The sequence below is a fragment of the Cheilinus undulatus genome, linkage group 11 (genome assembly GCF_018320785.1).
Source record: "Cheilinus undulatus linkage group 11, ASM1832078v1, whole genome shotgun sequence".
Lineage (NCBI taxonomy): Eukaryota > Metazoa > Chordata > Actinopteri > Labriformes > Labridae > Cheilinus > Cheilinus undulatus.
Window position 1 is genome coordinate 49,081,382 of NC_054875.1, and position 15,358 is coordinate 49,096,739.

A 15,358-nucleotide genomic window follows, 5' to 3' on the forward strand; every position below is an offset into this window, starting at 1 on the left:
TCTGGGGGATGTTCAGAGACTTGAAAATGTTTTTGTCTCCATCCCCTGATTTATACTTTTAGATATCATTTTCTCTGAGTGTTCTTTTGTCTTCATGGTGTAATGGTAGCCAGGAATGCTGATTTTCCAGACACACGTCTTTATACTTCAAACATTAACTGTCCGACTACTAGCACCAGTTGGCTGGACCTTTGACATTAAAGAGGGTTTTTCTGCCATTTTTGGTTAAAAAAAAAAAAAAAAAAAAAAAAAAAAAGTCAAACTATATTGATGATGACTGATTTATTAAATCAAGAAAAAGGGTACAACATCCAAGGGAGCTGAATATTTTTTATAGACACTGGATGTATCTGAGTTTATAGTTCAACACCAGTATTGGGTTGATATAATGTTATCTGACAGCAGTTCTGCATGCATCAAGGTAACAGAAAAACAGTGGTAGCAAGTGGAGGCAATCCACATCCCTGTTATGAGGGAAACAATGTCTCTAATGCTGTTGGATGTCAGAATTAACCTTGCAAAGCTGATGGATTGGCCAGATTCCATCAGGCAGATCCATCTTGCAAAGCTTCAAGCTGATACGCTGGTTCCTGGTCAGAGAATGACCGGACCAATCAGCATCATCTAAGAAGGAAAAAAAAGGCTGTAACTGTCGGCATGGTTTATTTGAAGCGACTGCAAACCTGTAAACAATGGTAGCCAGTGAAAGAGATGAGCGTTGATGCCCACTTTGATCAGAAAGTTATCTGTTACATTGCAGCCAGACTGGTTATTAAAGTGTTGTGACAGAAAAAATTAACTGAATCCCAGACTTTAACCTCTCCTTCTCTGAGCACAAAGCACCATCACATCATGGTGCAGGCTACGTCCTGGAGCGGTCATCTCAGTGTCACCTGAACCCAGTGCAGCAGAAACTAACATAGCTGCCTTCAGAAGGTGTGATCTTAACTATGGGGTTCTTGTTTTAAATCCTGGATGTTTAAAAGGATCAGGCCGTATCTGCCTCTCTCACCCACAAATTCCACATACTCCACCTACACAGCATTGCAGGTGTGCAGCGGTTTGCTCTGATCGACTGCATGCACCCTCACCCACTGGATGTGTTTCTGGAGCTGTGTGCAGCAGAGTACATTCTGCGAGAAACACCCGTGACCCTTTGGTTGAAAAATGACTGCCACATGATGAGACGTAATGTTGATACAACTGTGAGATTAACAGTCAGGTGTCTTGGGATTGTGCTGCATTTTAAAGTTGCTTTGCTCTTCATCCTATTTGGCTTGATCTGCTCTACATGGATTGATGCATTTTGGCAGCAACCTCCACCGAAAATAGACTTGGCGTGAACCGCGAGCATAGCGATGCTTTTGCAGATCGCTGCACAGATGGGAGTCTGCAAAAATAAACCATTAGTTTCCAGCAGTATTCATTCAATTTTCACCAAACTTTCTACAGTAAAAGTCCCTGCTTCTGATGTGCTTTTGTTTTGTAGGAGCCCCTACAGGAAACAGTGTTCAATGAGCAGCAATTTAATGACCTGGATCTCTCATATAAACGCAGGAGAGAAACATGACATCATGTCACACATCCATGCAGAAAATTAAACTTCAGGATTCCTGAACGTTCTTAAACATTTAAACTTTTTAGCACTGAGCTAACAGCCGGTCAGGAGAGGAATCTGATTTGCTCTAGTGGCTCAAACTTAGCAGGCTTTCAGTGCATATAACAGGCATGCCCACGGCATCCTGGAGGAAATATCACTGCCTCCTTTTCATGATTTACTAACTTAATTTTAAATACTTAGAGATTTTTTATTTGGCCTGGTGGTTAATTACTCAGACAACAAACCTCAAACACAGATTTGTCTCCTTTAACTGAAGCTTTAACCTGTTTATTTGCTGATGACTGGGGAAGCTAAATAAAAACAGCACAGAATAAGCAGATGCAGACATCAGGAGCACATTTTCAGAAGGGAACAGCAGCTGTGCGTGATTTTACCTGATTCAGCGACCTGCGAGATGTCGACTCCCTGCTCATTAGCCATGAAGCCCAGAATAGAAAACACGACAAACCCAGCAAAGAAGCTTGTCCCGCTGTTTATCAGAGCTAAGACGAAGGCGTCTCTGCAGAGAGGAGAGAGAAAGGCGACAGGAAATATAACTTTTATTCTTCTTTGCAAGCTTGTGTTAATCAGGCAGAGGTAGGCACAGGCAGATTCCAGTTGATATCAGTTATTTAAGACTAAGACGAAGCACAGACAAGGGAAAATGACCACTTTTAGAAGAACTGTAAATCACCAGTTTACATGAAGACACTGACTGTCCTGTTTTTTAAAGTTTGCACTCCAAAGGTCATTTCAAGAATGTATTTTTTCATGCAGCGTTGGGAATAGTCCAGCTAAAATTCAACAACAGGTTACCCTTCTCAGCTGAAACCAGCATGTTTACGAGGCCTTGGCTGTGATTAAGATTGTAGTTAAGGTTTGGGTAAGGCTGCACAGATAGAAAAGCTTGTGTTACGTACTTGTAGCAGTCGTTGTTGAAGCGGTTGTAGCTGCCTAAAGCCGTCAGAGCTCCCAGTCCAATGGCATAAGAGAAGAAGATCTGAGTACCAGCATCAATCCACACCTGAGAAGACATCAAGGTCAAAGGTCAGGTGTCTGGTATCATCAGGGATATACTGTTTAACCTTATTAAACTTCTGCCTCCATCTTTAACTGTCACTGGAAACAGGAAGGAAGTAAAGGAAAAGGAGCCTGAAAGGCCAAATCCAGGACGTCATGAACTCGTCGTGAACTCACCTGAGCCTCCTCCAGCTTGGACCAATCAGGTTTGATGTAGTACATGATGCCGTTGGCGGCTCCAGGAAGTGTGACGCCTCTGACCAACAGGATGATGAGGACCACGTATGGGAAGGTGGCGGTGAAGTAGACAATCTGAAACACAGACGAACACAGGAGCATGTCAGAATAGGAATCTATATGAATTGACAGTTCAGGTCGTTTTAAAGGTGCTTCTATGTCAAAGTCAGACTGCATGTGAAAAGCACAGTTACATCTCAGTCTGGCAGTCGTAGTGTTTTGGGTTTTGTCAGCATTCTTATTACTACTTTTGACCAATTTTTGCCACTTTTTTGGAACTTTTTGCCACATTTAACCAATTTTTTGCCACATTTTTTCCACTTTTCATGCAATTTTGCTATTGTTTGACTATTTTTTCCCATCACTTTTAACCCCTTTTTACCACCTTTAAGCCACTTGAACCCTTTTCTGCCACTTGTGATCTATTTTGCCACCTTATTGACACTTTCAACCCATTTATGCCACCTTTTTGCCCACTTTTGCATTCGATTGACCATGTTTTTGGCCCAATTTTGCCCTTTTCTTAAATCACCTTTAACCCATTTTTACCACCTTTTTACAACATTTAACCCTGTTAGACCACTTGTAACCCATTTTTGCTACTTTTTTGACATTTCCAACAACTTTTTGCCAATTGTTCATACAATTTTGCTATTGTTTGGCCATTTTTTGCCATCACTTTTAACCCCTTTTTACCACCTTTTAGCCACTTGAACCCTTTTCTGCCACTTGTGATCTATTCTGCCTTATTGACACTTTCAACCCATATATGCCACCTTTTTGCCTATTTTTGACCACTTTTGTCTTTGATTGACCATGTTTTTGGCCCATTTTGCCCTTTTTTTTAAATCACCTTTAACCCATTTTTACCACCTTTTTACATTTAACGCTGTTAGACCACTCGTAACCCATTTTTGCCACTATTTTGACACTTTCAACAACTTTTGCCAATTTCAATGCATTGTTTGGCCACTGTTTACCAACTTCTGCCATCTCCATGATCCCCCAGTCTGGACCCCAGAAAGCTCTCCCCTTTATCTCCCCTTATAGGACACCTTGTTTTAAAAGTCTTTTTTGTTTTGATTTAAATATGGTGTGCCTTGAGATTTTGGCTTAACCTTAGGTGTGCCCTGGGCAAAAAAAGTTTGAAAACCAATGCCTTAGAGCCTATGAAAATGATAAAGAAGTAACGGAATGACAGCTTAACACACTCACCCCCCCCCCCCCCCCCCCCCCATCCCACCTCTACTGTAATCCTCCACCTCTGACACTAGCATAAAAAAACAGCGGTGTGCTCCTTTAACTCAGACTAAATTCTGTGGGAACCGTTGCAAAGAAAACAGCCGAGAGGAAACTAAACATGAACCTGATCTGAGGAAACAAAAGCGACCTGCTGAGACCTTCACACACAAACACACACTGAAATCTACACAGAGAGGAATTTGGAGTTTCAGCACCATGGAGAGCGACTGCTCCCAGGCGGAGTCAAGTTTCAGTCCAATCACAAGTGAGAATATTTTTCCACAACACACACACACTTTTAAGAAATACACACACAAAAACACACTAGTCATTGGATCAATCCACTCTGAACTCTTTTTAAATCCTTAATTTTAAATACTGAAATTAATCATTAAAGGTTCATTTCCCTGCTGACAGTGATGCCCCCCTCCCCCCAGTCTGTCTCTCAGCTTTCAGCCCCCCACTGATGATCAACAATAAAATCTGTTTCTGTTGGTACTGAGAGCCGTGTGAACGCCACAGGATCCAAGCTGAGTCCAAACACCAGGCCTGAATAATTCAAGAACAATAAACTTTATCCAACAGCTCTTGTTTTACAGTATGATGATCTCAGCCTGGTTATAAAACTCTGTATATCTCAGATCACAGGTTTGTTATCCCGAGGAGGCAGTGATAAAAATGTTATGAGTTAAAATTTAACCAGTAACCCTTACAGACCTGCTACAGATGTTAATGTTTTTCTTTTACAGTGCAGCTTATATGATTTTATTGTCTGTTGCATGGCAGAACTATTTCCTAGGAAGACATAAAGCTGATATGACCAAATCTGATAATAAAATAATACACACAGGAGGCTGAAATACACACAATACACACCTGCAGCACAAGAATGAACTATAGGAGGCAGTCAAATAAAACAGGACACCAGGTATAAGAATAACTATCAAAAAAACATTTAAAATAGTGGTTCAAAGAAGGCTGGATTCTGCATCCTTATCTGACCCTCTGTTGGCCGTTCCAGATCCGGGGGGTTGTTGCTCAGATGCTTTCATACCAGACGTGTTTGCTGCATGTTTGCTGAGTCTCCCTGCAGTCACAGCCCTGTCTGTCTTCAGTTTTAACTCAGTTTTAACTCTCCCTACATCTGCCTTGATTTATTTTAGAGCTGAGTCGGTAAAAATCCTACGACCGAGTATTAGGGCCACACGAAGAGGAAAAATATAAAAGAATTTTTAAAAAAATGTTGACATTACGAGAATAAAGTCATAATATTACAAGAATAAAGTTGTAATATTTGAGAAAAAAGTCATAATATTACAAGAATAAAGTAGTAATATTATTATTGATAAGCTATGATGACATCTTCAAGGGCAGTGGACGACCTTTTTCCCTCTATTTTCGCCATATACTAGGCCATAGTTAGCAACTTTTGGGAAAGTGGGTGGAACTGGGGAGGAGCTGCTCTCTAGTTCCACCCACTTTCCCAGAAGTTGCCAATAAAGGACAGTCAACATGAGGGAAAGGTTGTTGGTTTATACAAGAGTGGAGAACCTTCCCAGCAGTAGCCGTCCTACCAAAATGACTCCAAGAACACGTTGTCAACTCCCAGTCGCAAAAGAGCCTAGATTACCTAGTCTGTTTAGCAGTGTAACTGTTCTGGGATCCCACTGCCCTTTCATGAGCCTATGTGGAGAGCATTAAGCAGGAACAGCACTGATATGACACTGATAAAGTCAGAAGCAGAATAAAGGAGGAGCTGGGGTGGAGGAAGCTTGCAGAGAGAGCAGCAGGCAAGAGCAGGTCGTGACCTCAAGCTCAAGCTCACTTGGGTTATGGAGCAAGAAAATGATCCTAAACACACCAGCAAGTCCCCTTCTGAATGGACTAAATGAAGGTTCTGGAGTGGTGTAGCCAAAGTGTGGACTTGAATCTGACTGAGATGCCGTGGCATCACCTTAAACAGGCCGATCATGCTGGAAAACCCTCCAATGTGGCTGAATGACAGCAATCCTGCAAAGAAGAATGGGACAACATTCCTCCACAGTGATGTGAAAGACTCATGACAGTTATCACAAATGTTTGCTTCAGTTATTGCAGCCAATGATGGAACAACCAGTTTTAACATTTAGGGGGCAATGACTTCCTCACATAGGGCCAGGTAGGTTTGGATTTATTCCTTTAATAAATGAAATCTTCATTTAGAAATGGACTTTTGTATTTACTCGGGTCGCACACAGGGCTGTAGCTATAGGTTTGGTTGAATTTACCAATATTTAAGTTTAAATCCCTGCTGTCCCATAAGTTCCATCGCTTAGAAACTACAACTATCAGTGGTGTTTTAGTGATTCAGAGGCCTGAGGCAAAGACTCATACCAGGCTCTTTTCCCTATTTCCTGAGAGCAATCATAGCAAGAAACCAAAGAAAAGTTTGAGGCATCACAAAGGTGAGCAGAACTTCTTCAGGATGGAGTTATGTCAGGTTTTATCCCTTTATTAAACCATAAATTTAAACGAATGGAGCAGAATTCAGTCTGCCAGGTGTGAAGGTGTCTAAGTGGTCCGTGCAGAGAACACTGAGTACAGCAGGAGTCCATGAGCGTACATATAAAGCACAGTACTTATAGTGTTCATGGGTATTTTCCTCTATATGTCTCCCAGTCACGTCCCACTGCAGTCAAGCTGCCCTCCCTCCCATCGACCAATCACAGCCCGCCACCTCACAGCCCCCACTGGCCCTCCTCATCCCCTCCCTGCCGTAGTCATGGCAACGCTTAGCCTGCCATGTGACAGTGGTGAGTCTCATCGTCACGAGCTGGTGGAGCACACACACACATGCAGCTGTACACTCTGGTTTGGAGGTTGTGGCTTTAAAGGAACAGTCCCACAATTTTCTAAAGGCTGAATGCTGGAGGAGAGCGTCGGCCCTGCTCCATCACAGAGGAATAAACATCCGCCTTTAAACAGCTGACACTAAGGAAGCTTCTTATTGCCTTTGAAAAAATAAAATACATGTTGTTTTTCTCTGCTGTGATATGATGTGGATGATAATTTAGATGTCAGATGACCTCCGACCTTCAGCTGTGTTATGTAATTGAATGCGAGCTCAGCTGTTCGCTCACTGAACCACCTGATAGTCAGTGTGAGGCTGGATCTGTGCGCTCCTCAGTATGCAGGGGACCGATAATACCAACATGATACAAACTGGTCCACAAAATTATCATTTTACCCTCCGCTATCGTTTAAATAGGAAGAAAGAAAAATGTCCACTGGGGAAAAACATTTATTAAATATTTATTTAAAATATTTTTTCCCAATTTTTGTGATTAATTATTTTCATCAACTTAAGTCCTGATCAAAAGTACAAAATACTAAGATATTTTGGAGATTTTAAATCCCTTTAAATGTCAGTTTGAATTAAAAAAAAGTCATATTTATCATTTAAAAATCAAGCTTAGCTTCCAAGCTTAGTCCTGGATGTTTCAAAGATCAGCAACAAAACTGATTTTGATGCACACAAAGTTTATCAGCCTACTGGAAGTTTGGATTAAATATTTCAGTCGACTTCAGTCCTGATCAAAACGATCAAATAATCTATTATTTTAGGAGTGTGAAATTTCACAGCTCACAGAGCTATTTAAAAGAGACGTTAAAGGGATATTTTGGGATTTTTGAAGTTGGCTGGTCTGAGGTGCTTGGCTATAGTAACCTCCACTGATTTCTGTGAAAGTTTCTCCTGTGGTTATCAGGAGCTCAGAGAGATCAGCGGCATAGCGGCTGTAGATGGGAACGTTTTATCTGGAGAACTCCTGAGTATGGACATGACAATACTGCTGCTGCTGAACCATAAACACGTACCTTCCCGGTGGATTTGACTCCCTTCCAGACGCAGAAGTAAACCAGCACCCAGACGGCCATCAGACACAGCATGAGCTCCCAGTTAAACTCGCCGACTTCATCCAGACCGGACGAGATGTTCAGGACTTTGTTCCTGCAGAGAGAGGAGGGAGGCATTAACAGCAAATCCACATCACAGTCTGAACAGGTTCTAAACTGTTCAAAGACGTGGAGCGTCTGCACAACTCGACCTGCACTGATTCATACTCAGCATGCATCGCTGCTATCCCATGCATCCTCCAAAGACGGCAGTATATTTAAGCAGCAGGATTTCCTGTCTCTCCCTCTGCTGTCATTGATCAGCTGTCTTAATATTTCAATCACCCGAGCATCAACCTGCAGACTCCAGCTGAGGCTTTGAGTGGATATCTCATCATTCTGCAGTTTTTTTTGCATGTAGAAACTAACTGAGAGAAGTAACGACAGAGTATTAGGGCCCCAGGAAGAGAAAAACAATACATAATTTTTTTTTTTTTGACATTACGAGAATAAAGTTATAATATTACAAAAAAAAAATCTGTAATATTACGAGAATAAATTCGTAATATTACAAGAAAAAAAATCAGAATATTACGAGAATGAATTTGTAATATTACAAGAAAAAAATTCGGAATATTACGAGAATAAATTTGTAATATTACAAGAAAAAAATTCGGAATATTACAAGAAAAACTTGTAATATTGTGAGAAAAAAGTCATAATATTACGAGAATAAAGTCGTAATATAACGAGAATAATATTAATATTAATATTAATTAATTTATGGCCATATTACAACTTTTTTCTCATAATATTACGACTTTATTCTCGTAATGTCAAAAAAATATATATTTTTCTTTTTCTCTTCGTGTGGCCCTTATACTTTGTCATAAGAAGTGATGCTGCTACTACTGAGAGAAATGATTCAAACATTACATACTGAAATCTAACTTATAAATAATAATTAGGACTGTGATGGCTGGGAAAAACAAGCAGCTCAGCATCAAAGATCCGACTTCTGTTGCCTTTATTTCAAGATACTCTGCTTTAAAAGAAATCCATTCGACAAAGACAAAAAGAAGATAAAATACATCGATAAAAAAGAACACGTGTATGATCCTGTCAGCAGCTTTAATCAGGAATTTACTGGCTTATCCGGAGGCTTCTTCTGCAGAACCCAGAGTCCTGATAATATGGCATGATTAGAGATAAACAGAGCTAAAATATTCAGCCAGTGCCTCCTATTCACACAAATAACAGGGAAAGTAATGGGTTAGGTTGAGACCCGCTGCATAAAGAGGGTCATATTCCTTCAGTCATTAACTCCATTGTTCTCCTGTCGTTTACGATCACCTCTCATGTCCTGGCCTCCTCAGAGACTCAGACCTGCTGACCCCACAGTAAACACACACATTAATGAGCGCCGTCACCTGACGGACATTTTCACCTTGTTAACAGTCGTGTTGTCGTGTTAATGACGAGCAAACATCACTGCTGACTCCTAACTCTGTTCGCTTCAACCAAACAAAAAAACACTCCTCCAAATAAAACTGGAGAATCTAGAATCATTAGGATATAAAAGAGGTCGACTGTCACGACAATATACTCGAATACATGTACTTTAATACGGAGCTGGCTCCCCTCTGCAGCTCTAACAGCCTCCACTCTTCCTGGAAGGTTTCCAGAAGAATTTGGAGTGCTTCTGTTCCAGTTCCTCCCAAAGGTGCTGGATGGGGTTGAGGTCAGGACTCTGGACTCATCAAACCATGTCTTTGTAGTCCTTCTTTGGTCTCTGGGCCACAGTCATGCTGGAATAGAAAAGTTTCTTCCTCAAACTGTTGCCACACAGTTGGAAGCATAGCATTGTCCAGGATGTCTTGGTCTGATGAAGCATTAAGATTGGCCTTCACTGGAGATAAGGGGTCTAGACCAGACCCTGAAAAACAGCATCCTCCCAGCATCCGGCAAACCTAGACTCACCATCTGACTACCAAACCGAACCCTTGCCAATTAAGGACAGTCAACATGAGGGAAAGGTTGAATATTTATAAATCAGGCAGAGCCTGACTCACGCTGAACAGCCGTCTGATGAAGCTGTGATGAGTGCATGAGGAAATAAAGCAAAAAACTGCATGTCTAAATGAAACCTCATAGATTTCTATGGGTCATTTAAAACTGTGAACAAAAACAGAAGTCTTTGGCTCATAATACTGATTATTTTCTTGATATTTTTGCCCAGAATTACAGGCAAACTCCTGCACATTTTGCACAAATATGCAGTCAACATTTCAGCTAATGCATTTGCAGACAGCCTGCAGGAGCTGCCTGTGATGTTTACTCCTCTCTTTATGTTAAATCTGACTATGTCTCAATTTTGTCATCCTTTCTCCATAAATAAGAGCAACCAGCTGGGATAAAAACAGCATGTTCCTATGCAACTATGGTTACCTTTGCCCTAAACCACTGATCATCAACTGGTGGCCCGAGGGCCAAATCAGGCCCCCCAAAGCTTTCTGTCCGGCCCCCAAAAGATCATTAAATTCAGAAAAGGAGGAAAAGAAGATGTTCTGCTTTTAGGAGTGTCTTTTGGCTTCAAATGTCTGCAGCTGTTAAATCCATCCAAAAAAATGACTATTGAAATAGCTGTAGAATGATCTGATTTTGACCTGTTTTTACAGAAATTCACTTGTCATTCATAATTAGTAAATACATTTTTGAAAATGGATTAAGACTGGCAGAAATGTTGCAAAAATGGCCTGAGTAAGTGATGAAAAGGGGTTAGAGAGTGGCAAAATGGGTTGTGGAGAGACACAGAGGGTCAAAAATGTGCAGGAAAAGAGGTTAAAATGTTGAAAAAAAATTGGTAAAAGAGGAAAAAAGGGGCCAAAAGAATAAAACACGGGTTAGTAATGGGAAAAATGTTGTAAAAATGTAATGGAAAAGGGTTAAAAAGTGGCAAAAATGGACACTAGAGTGGCACATAGGGGCAAAAAAAAGTGCAGGAAAATTGATTTAAAAGGGGTTAGAGAAAAGAAGAATTGTTTTAAAGAGGCAAAAAGGTATCAAAAATGAGTTAAAAGTGGCAAAAAATATTGCAAAAACAGCCTGGTAAAGTAGTGAAAAGCGGTTAAAGAGTGGGACACGGGAACAGTAATTGGCAGGAAAGTTGCAAAAATGGATTAAAGAGTGTCAAAATGGACAAAAGTGGCAAAAAATGTTTTAAAACTGACAAAAATGATTAAAAAAAAGTTGAGGGGCAGAAAATCTTGCAGAAATGTCCAAATGAAGTAATGAAAGGGTAAAAAGTGTCAAAAATTAATGAAAATTAGTGCTGAATCACAGTTGTGGAGGGCCCATTATTTGGGATTTTCAGGGGTCCGGACAATTCTGTGGGCCGGTCTGTCTCTTTGTGTCCTGCTGCATTATAGATAACAGGGATAGATCTCACTGTAATACCTAAAAACTTCCTGGGTTTTGAAAAGAAATACAAATACTAATACAATATTATTTTAATCAGACCAAAATATTGATTGAATTTTTGTGTATTTGAAAGTCCGGCCCCCAGAGTCTCTGTGGAGACTTAATCTGGCCCTTGTGCAGATGTGGTTGATGACCCTTCCCTAAACTCTAGTTCTATATAAAGACCAGAACCTTTTTGAAGAAGTAGCAGATAACTCCGGTGTTTTTCCATCTCTTCTGTTGCAGAGGAGGAAGCAGATCAAGAGTGACACACACACTGTCATGTCTTAAAGTGAGATTCAAACATTCCCTCTGGTCTTTTGTAACATCACCAAAATACCTCAAAATGACCCCAAAATGACTGTCATTCCTTAGAAAAAGGCCCCTCCCCTTCCTCCCTGACCCACCAATCAGAACAGTCACTCACTCCCAGAACTCGATGACAGGTGATCGAGCCTCGGCCAGCTGAGCGCAGGTCATGTTGCCGCTGATGGTGGTGTTGGCGAGGCTGGCGTTATTGCAGTCCTGGTGCCGGAAGATCTCGAGGCAGTTGGGCGTGTTCCATTCATTGTTGCAGGTGGACCAGGGGAGGGTGGCGTTAAACGACTTGATCAGGTAGTAGAAGCCCCACGCCAGCACCATGATGTAGTAGGTGTTACAGAAAAACACAATCACCATGGAGGCATAGCCCAGACCTGGAGAGGAGGACAAGAGTACAAGAGGAGGTCAAGAGCTGCTAAATCAGAGTCACTGAATCAGAAATAACTCTACTATTGATTTATGTCAATTTTAACAAGTGGGAAAAATGACTTGATAAATAAATACACAGAAAGATAAACTAATGAATATGTAGATTAATGAGTGTGGGTGGTCAGAAGGAAACAAGATTAACTAAAACACTGGACAAATGGATCAATGGAACCAATGATGGACAGATTACAGGGAGGAGGATACGATACATTTGATGGATGGATGAGAAAATGAACAAAACATACTGATGGATGATGGATGGATGGATAGATGGATGAAGAATGGATGATGGGATGATGGGATGGATGGATGGATGGATGAAGGGTGGATGGATGGATGATTTGAGAGATGGATGGATGGATGGATGGATGATTAAGAGATAGATGGTTGGATGCAAGGATGGATGGATGGATGGATGATTTGAGAGATGGATGGATGGATGGATGATTAAGAGATGGATGGATGCATGGATGGATGGATGGATGGATGGATGGATGGATGGATGAAGGGTAGATGGATGAATGAGTGGATGGGTGGATGGATGATAAATGGATGGATGGATGGATGGATGGATGGATGGATGAAGGGTGGATGGATGGATGGGATGATGGGATGGATAAATTGATGGATGGATGGATGGATGGATGGATGGATGGATGGATGGATGGATGGATGATTTGAGAGATGGATGGATGGATGGATGGATGAATGAGTGGATGGGTGGATGATTTGAGAGATGGATGGATGGATGGATGGATGAAGGGTAGATGGATGAATGAGTGGATGGGTGGATGGATGATAAATGGATGGATGGATGGATGGATGGATGGATGAAGGGTGGATGGATGGATGGGATGATGGGATGGATAAATTGATGGATGGATGGATGGATGGATGGATGGATGGATGATTTGAGAGATGGATGGATGGATGGATGGATGAATGAGTGGATGGGTGGATGATTTGAGAGATGGATGGATGGATGGATGGATGAAGGGTAGATGGATGAATGAGTGGATGGGTGGATGGATGATAAATGGATGGATGGATGGATGGATGAAGGGTAGATGGATGAATGAGTGGATGGGTGGATGGATGATAAATGGATGGATGGATGGATGGATGAAGGGTAGATGGATGAATGAGTGGATGGGTGGATGGATGATAAATGGATGGATGGATGGATGGATGGATGGATGGATGGATGAAGGGTGGATGGATGGATGGGATGATGGGATGGATAAATTGATGGATGGATGGATGGATGGATGGATGGATGGATGGATGGATGGATGGATGATTTGAGAGATGGATGGATGGATGGATGGATGAATGAGTGGATGGGTGGATGATTTGAGAGATGGATGGATGGATGGATGGATGAAGGGTAGATGGATGAATGAGTGGATGGGTGGATGGATGATAAATGGATGGATGGATGGATGGATGAAGGGTAGATGGATGAATGAGTGGATGGGTGGATGGATGATAAATGGATGGATGGATGATTACACGGTTAATCTTACATTTTTCCACACCAGTGTTTCTATAAAAAGATATTCCTGTCTTCTATAGCCTAAACCTTGAAACAAAGATGGATTCGCCACCCTCCTCTTGTATTTCATCTTCATTAGAAGTCAGACAGTAGAGTAGGGCTGAGGTCACTCTCAGACATAGAGATATATACCTGAGTATCATCTGCATAAAGGGGATCACGAGTTAAAGCAGACAGTTTATCTGCTCATGAGTCCTTTACTGTTTTGTTTTTCAATCATACGTCACGTGACCTTTTACAGAGGTTTAATGGTAATGTTTTACATTACTGACATGAACTCTGACCCTGTGTGAGCTACATGCAGACTGCTCTTGAAGATTTTAGTAAAGATGGGACATATACTCACTGTTTATGAGCCCTTATTTCCTCACAGATAAAAACAGGAGCTGACCTTGACGAGGACAAGCTGCCCCACTTCCTGTTGTAAATGTGGGTCAGAACTGTAAAATGACTTTCATATGTTAACGAGCAGCAGTAAGAGGAGGCCACAGATAAACTTTGACTGTACCTGACCTCCACATGGACATCATTCTGAACATGGCTGTTATCTCATCCTCATTGAAGGAATGTAACGAATCTAGGACGTTTACTGAACCACTCTCTGGCAGGTTTTTGTGCCGTGTTGCTCAACACTGTTTTTGATGCACGCACACTTTTGTCACAGTGAGGACGTTTTGTTTGTCATCATAAATGCATTCAGTCTCATGAACCATTAATGAATGGTTTAGGATGATCTTTATCAGGATATGCTGCCCCCTGTAGGAGGCCTCAGTACTCTACAAAGCTAAGTAGACTGATTAAAAAGTGGTATTTAATGCAAAAAGGTAGCTGAAATGGGTGATAATTGGGAGGAAAAATGGTGGAAAGGGAAATAAATGGGATAAAAGGGTCAAAATGGGTAAAAAGTTGCAAATGTGTCGAAATGGGCTAAAAAGAAGGAAAAATTGGTATTTAATGACAAAAGGTAGCTGAAATGGTTCAAAAGTGGAGAAAAGGGGGACAATGGGATAAAAAAGTGGCTAAAATGGTCAAAAAAGTAGGAAACAAGTGGTTTTTAATGGCAAAAGGTAGCTGAAATGCGTGAAAACTAGCAAAAAATGGTGGGAAAAGGGCAAAAATGGGATAGAAGTGGCAAAAAGAAGTGGCTAAAATGGGCAAAACCTAGAAAATGAGTGGTATTTAATGACAAAAGGTAGCTGAAATGGTTGAAAAGTGGAGAAAAGGGGGACAATTGGATAAAATTGTCAAAATAGGTAAAAAGTAAAAAAAAAAAAAAGGTGTCAAAAGGGGCTAAAAGTACAGAAAAAATTGTATTTAATGGCATAAGGTAGCTGAAATGGGTGAAAACTAGCAAAAAAATGTTGGAAAAAGGGCAAAAATGGGATAAAGTAGGGGGGAATATTTAAAATTCAGACACAAAAGAGCCAGGCTTTGAGTAACACTGATGAAGAAAAGTAATGTTGACTGATGGAGTTGCTCTCTTTTCCTCTCTGTCGGCGTGGATGAATGAAAAAACAGAGCTGAGTCAACACAACCTGGAGTTTAACCTACATCATAAAGATCTCCCAGCTGATAACGTCAGCGCTGATAAACCGATATGAAGGTGTCGGGCGGCGTGGATT

At 41.1% G+C, this 15,358-nt stretch overlaps 1 protein-coding gene across 1 annotated transcript in view; it reads right to left on the reverse strand.

Moving 5' to 3' along the window:
* The window catches only part of slc6a8 (solute carrier family 6 member 8), an 85,002-nt gene that overhangs the window by 33,473 nt on the left and 36,171 nt on the right, over positions 1-15,358 (reverse strand). The window contains exons 4-8 of the mRNA XM_041799635.1: positions 11,859-12,126; positions 7,955-8,087; positions 2,798-2,932; positions 2,521-2,624; positions 1,996-2,120 (exon numbers count right to left, since the gene is read on the reverse strand). Of these exons, the coding sequence (XP_041655569.1) occupies positions 1,996-2,120; positions 2,521-2,624; positions 2,798-2,932; positions 7,955-8,087; positions 11,859-12,126 (765 nt within the window). The remainder of the gene's footprint in view (positions 1-1,995; positions 2,121-2,520; positions 2,625-2,797; positions 2,933-7,954; positions 8,088-11,858; positions 12,127-15,358) is intronic.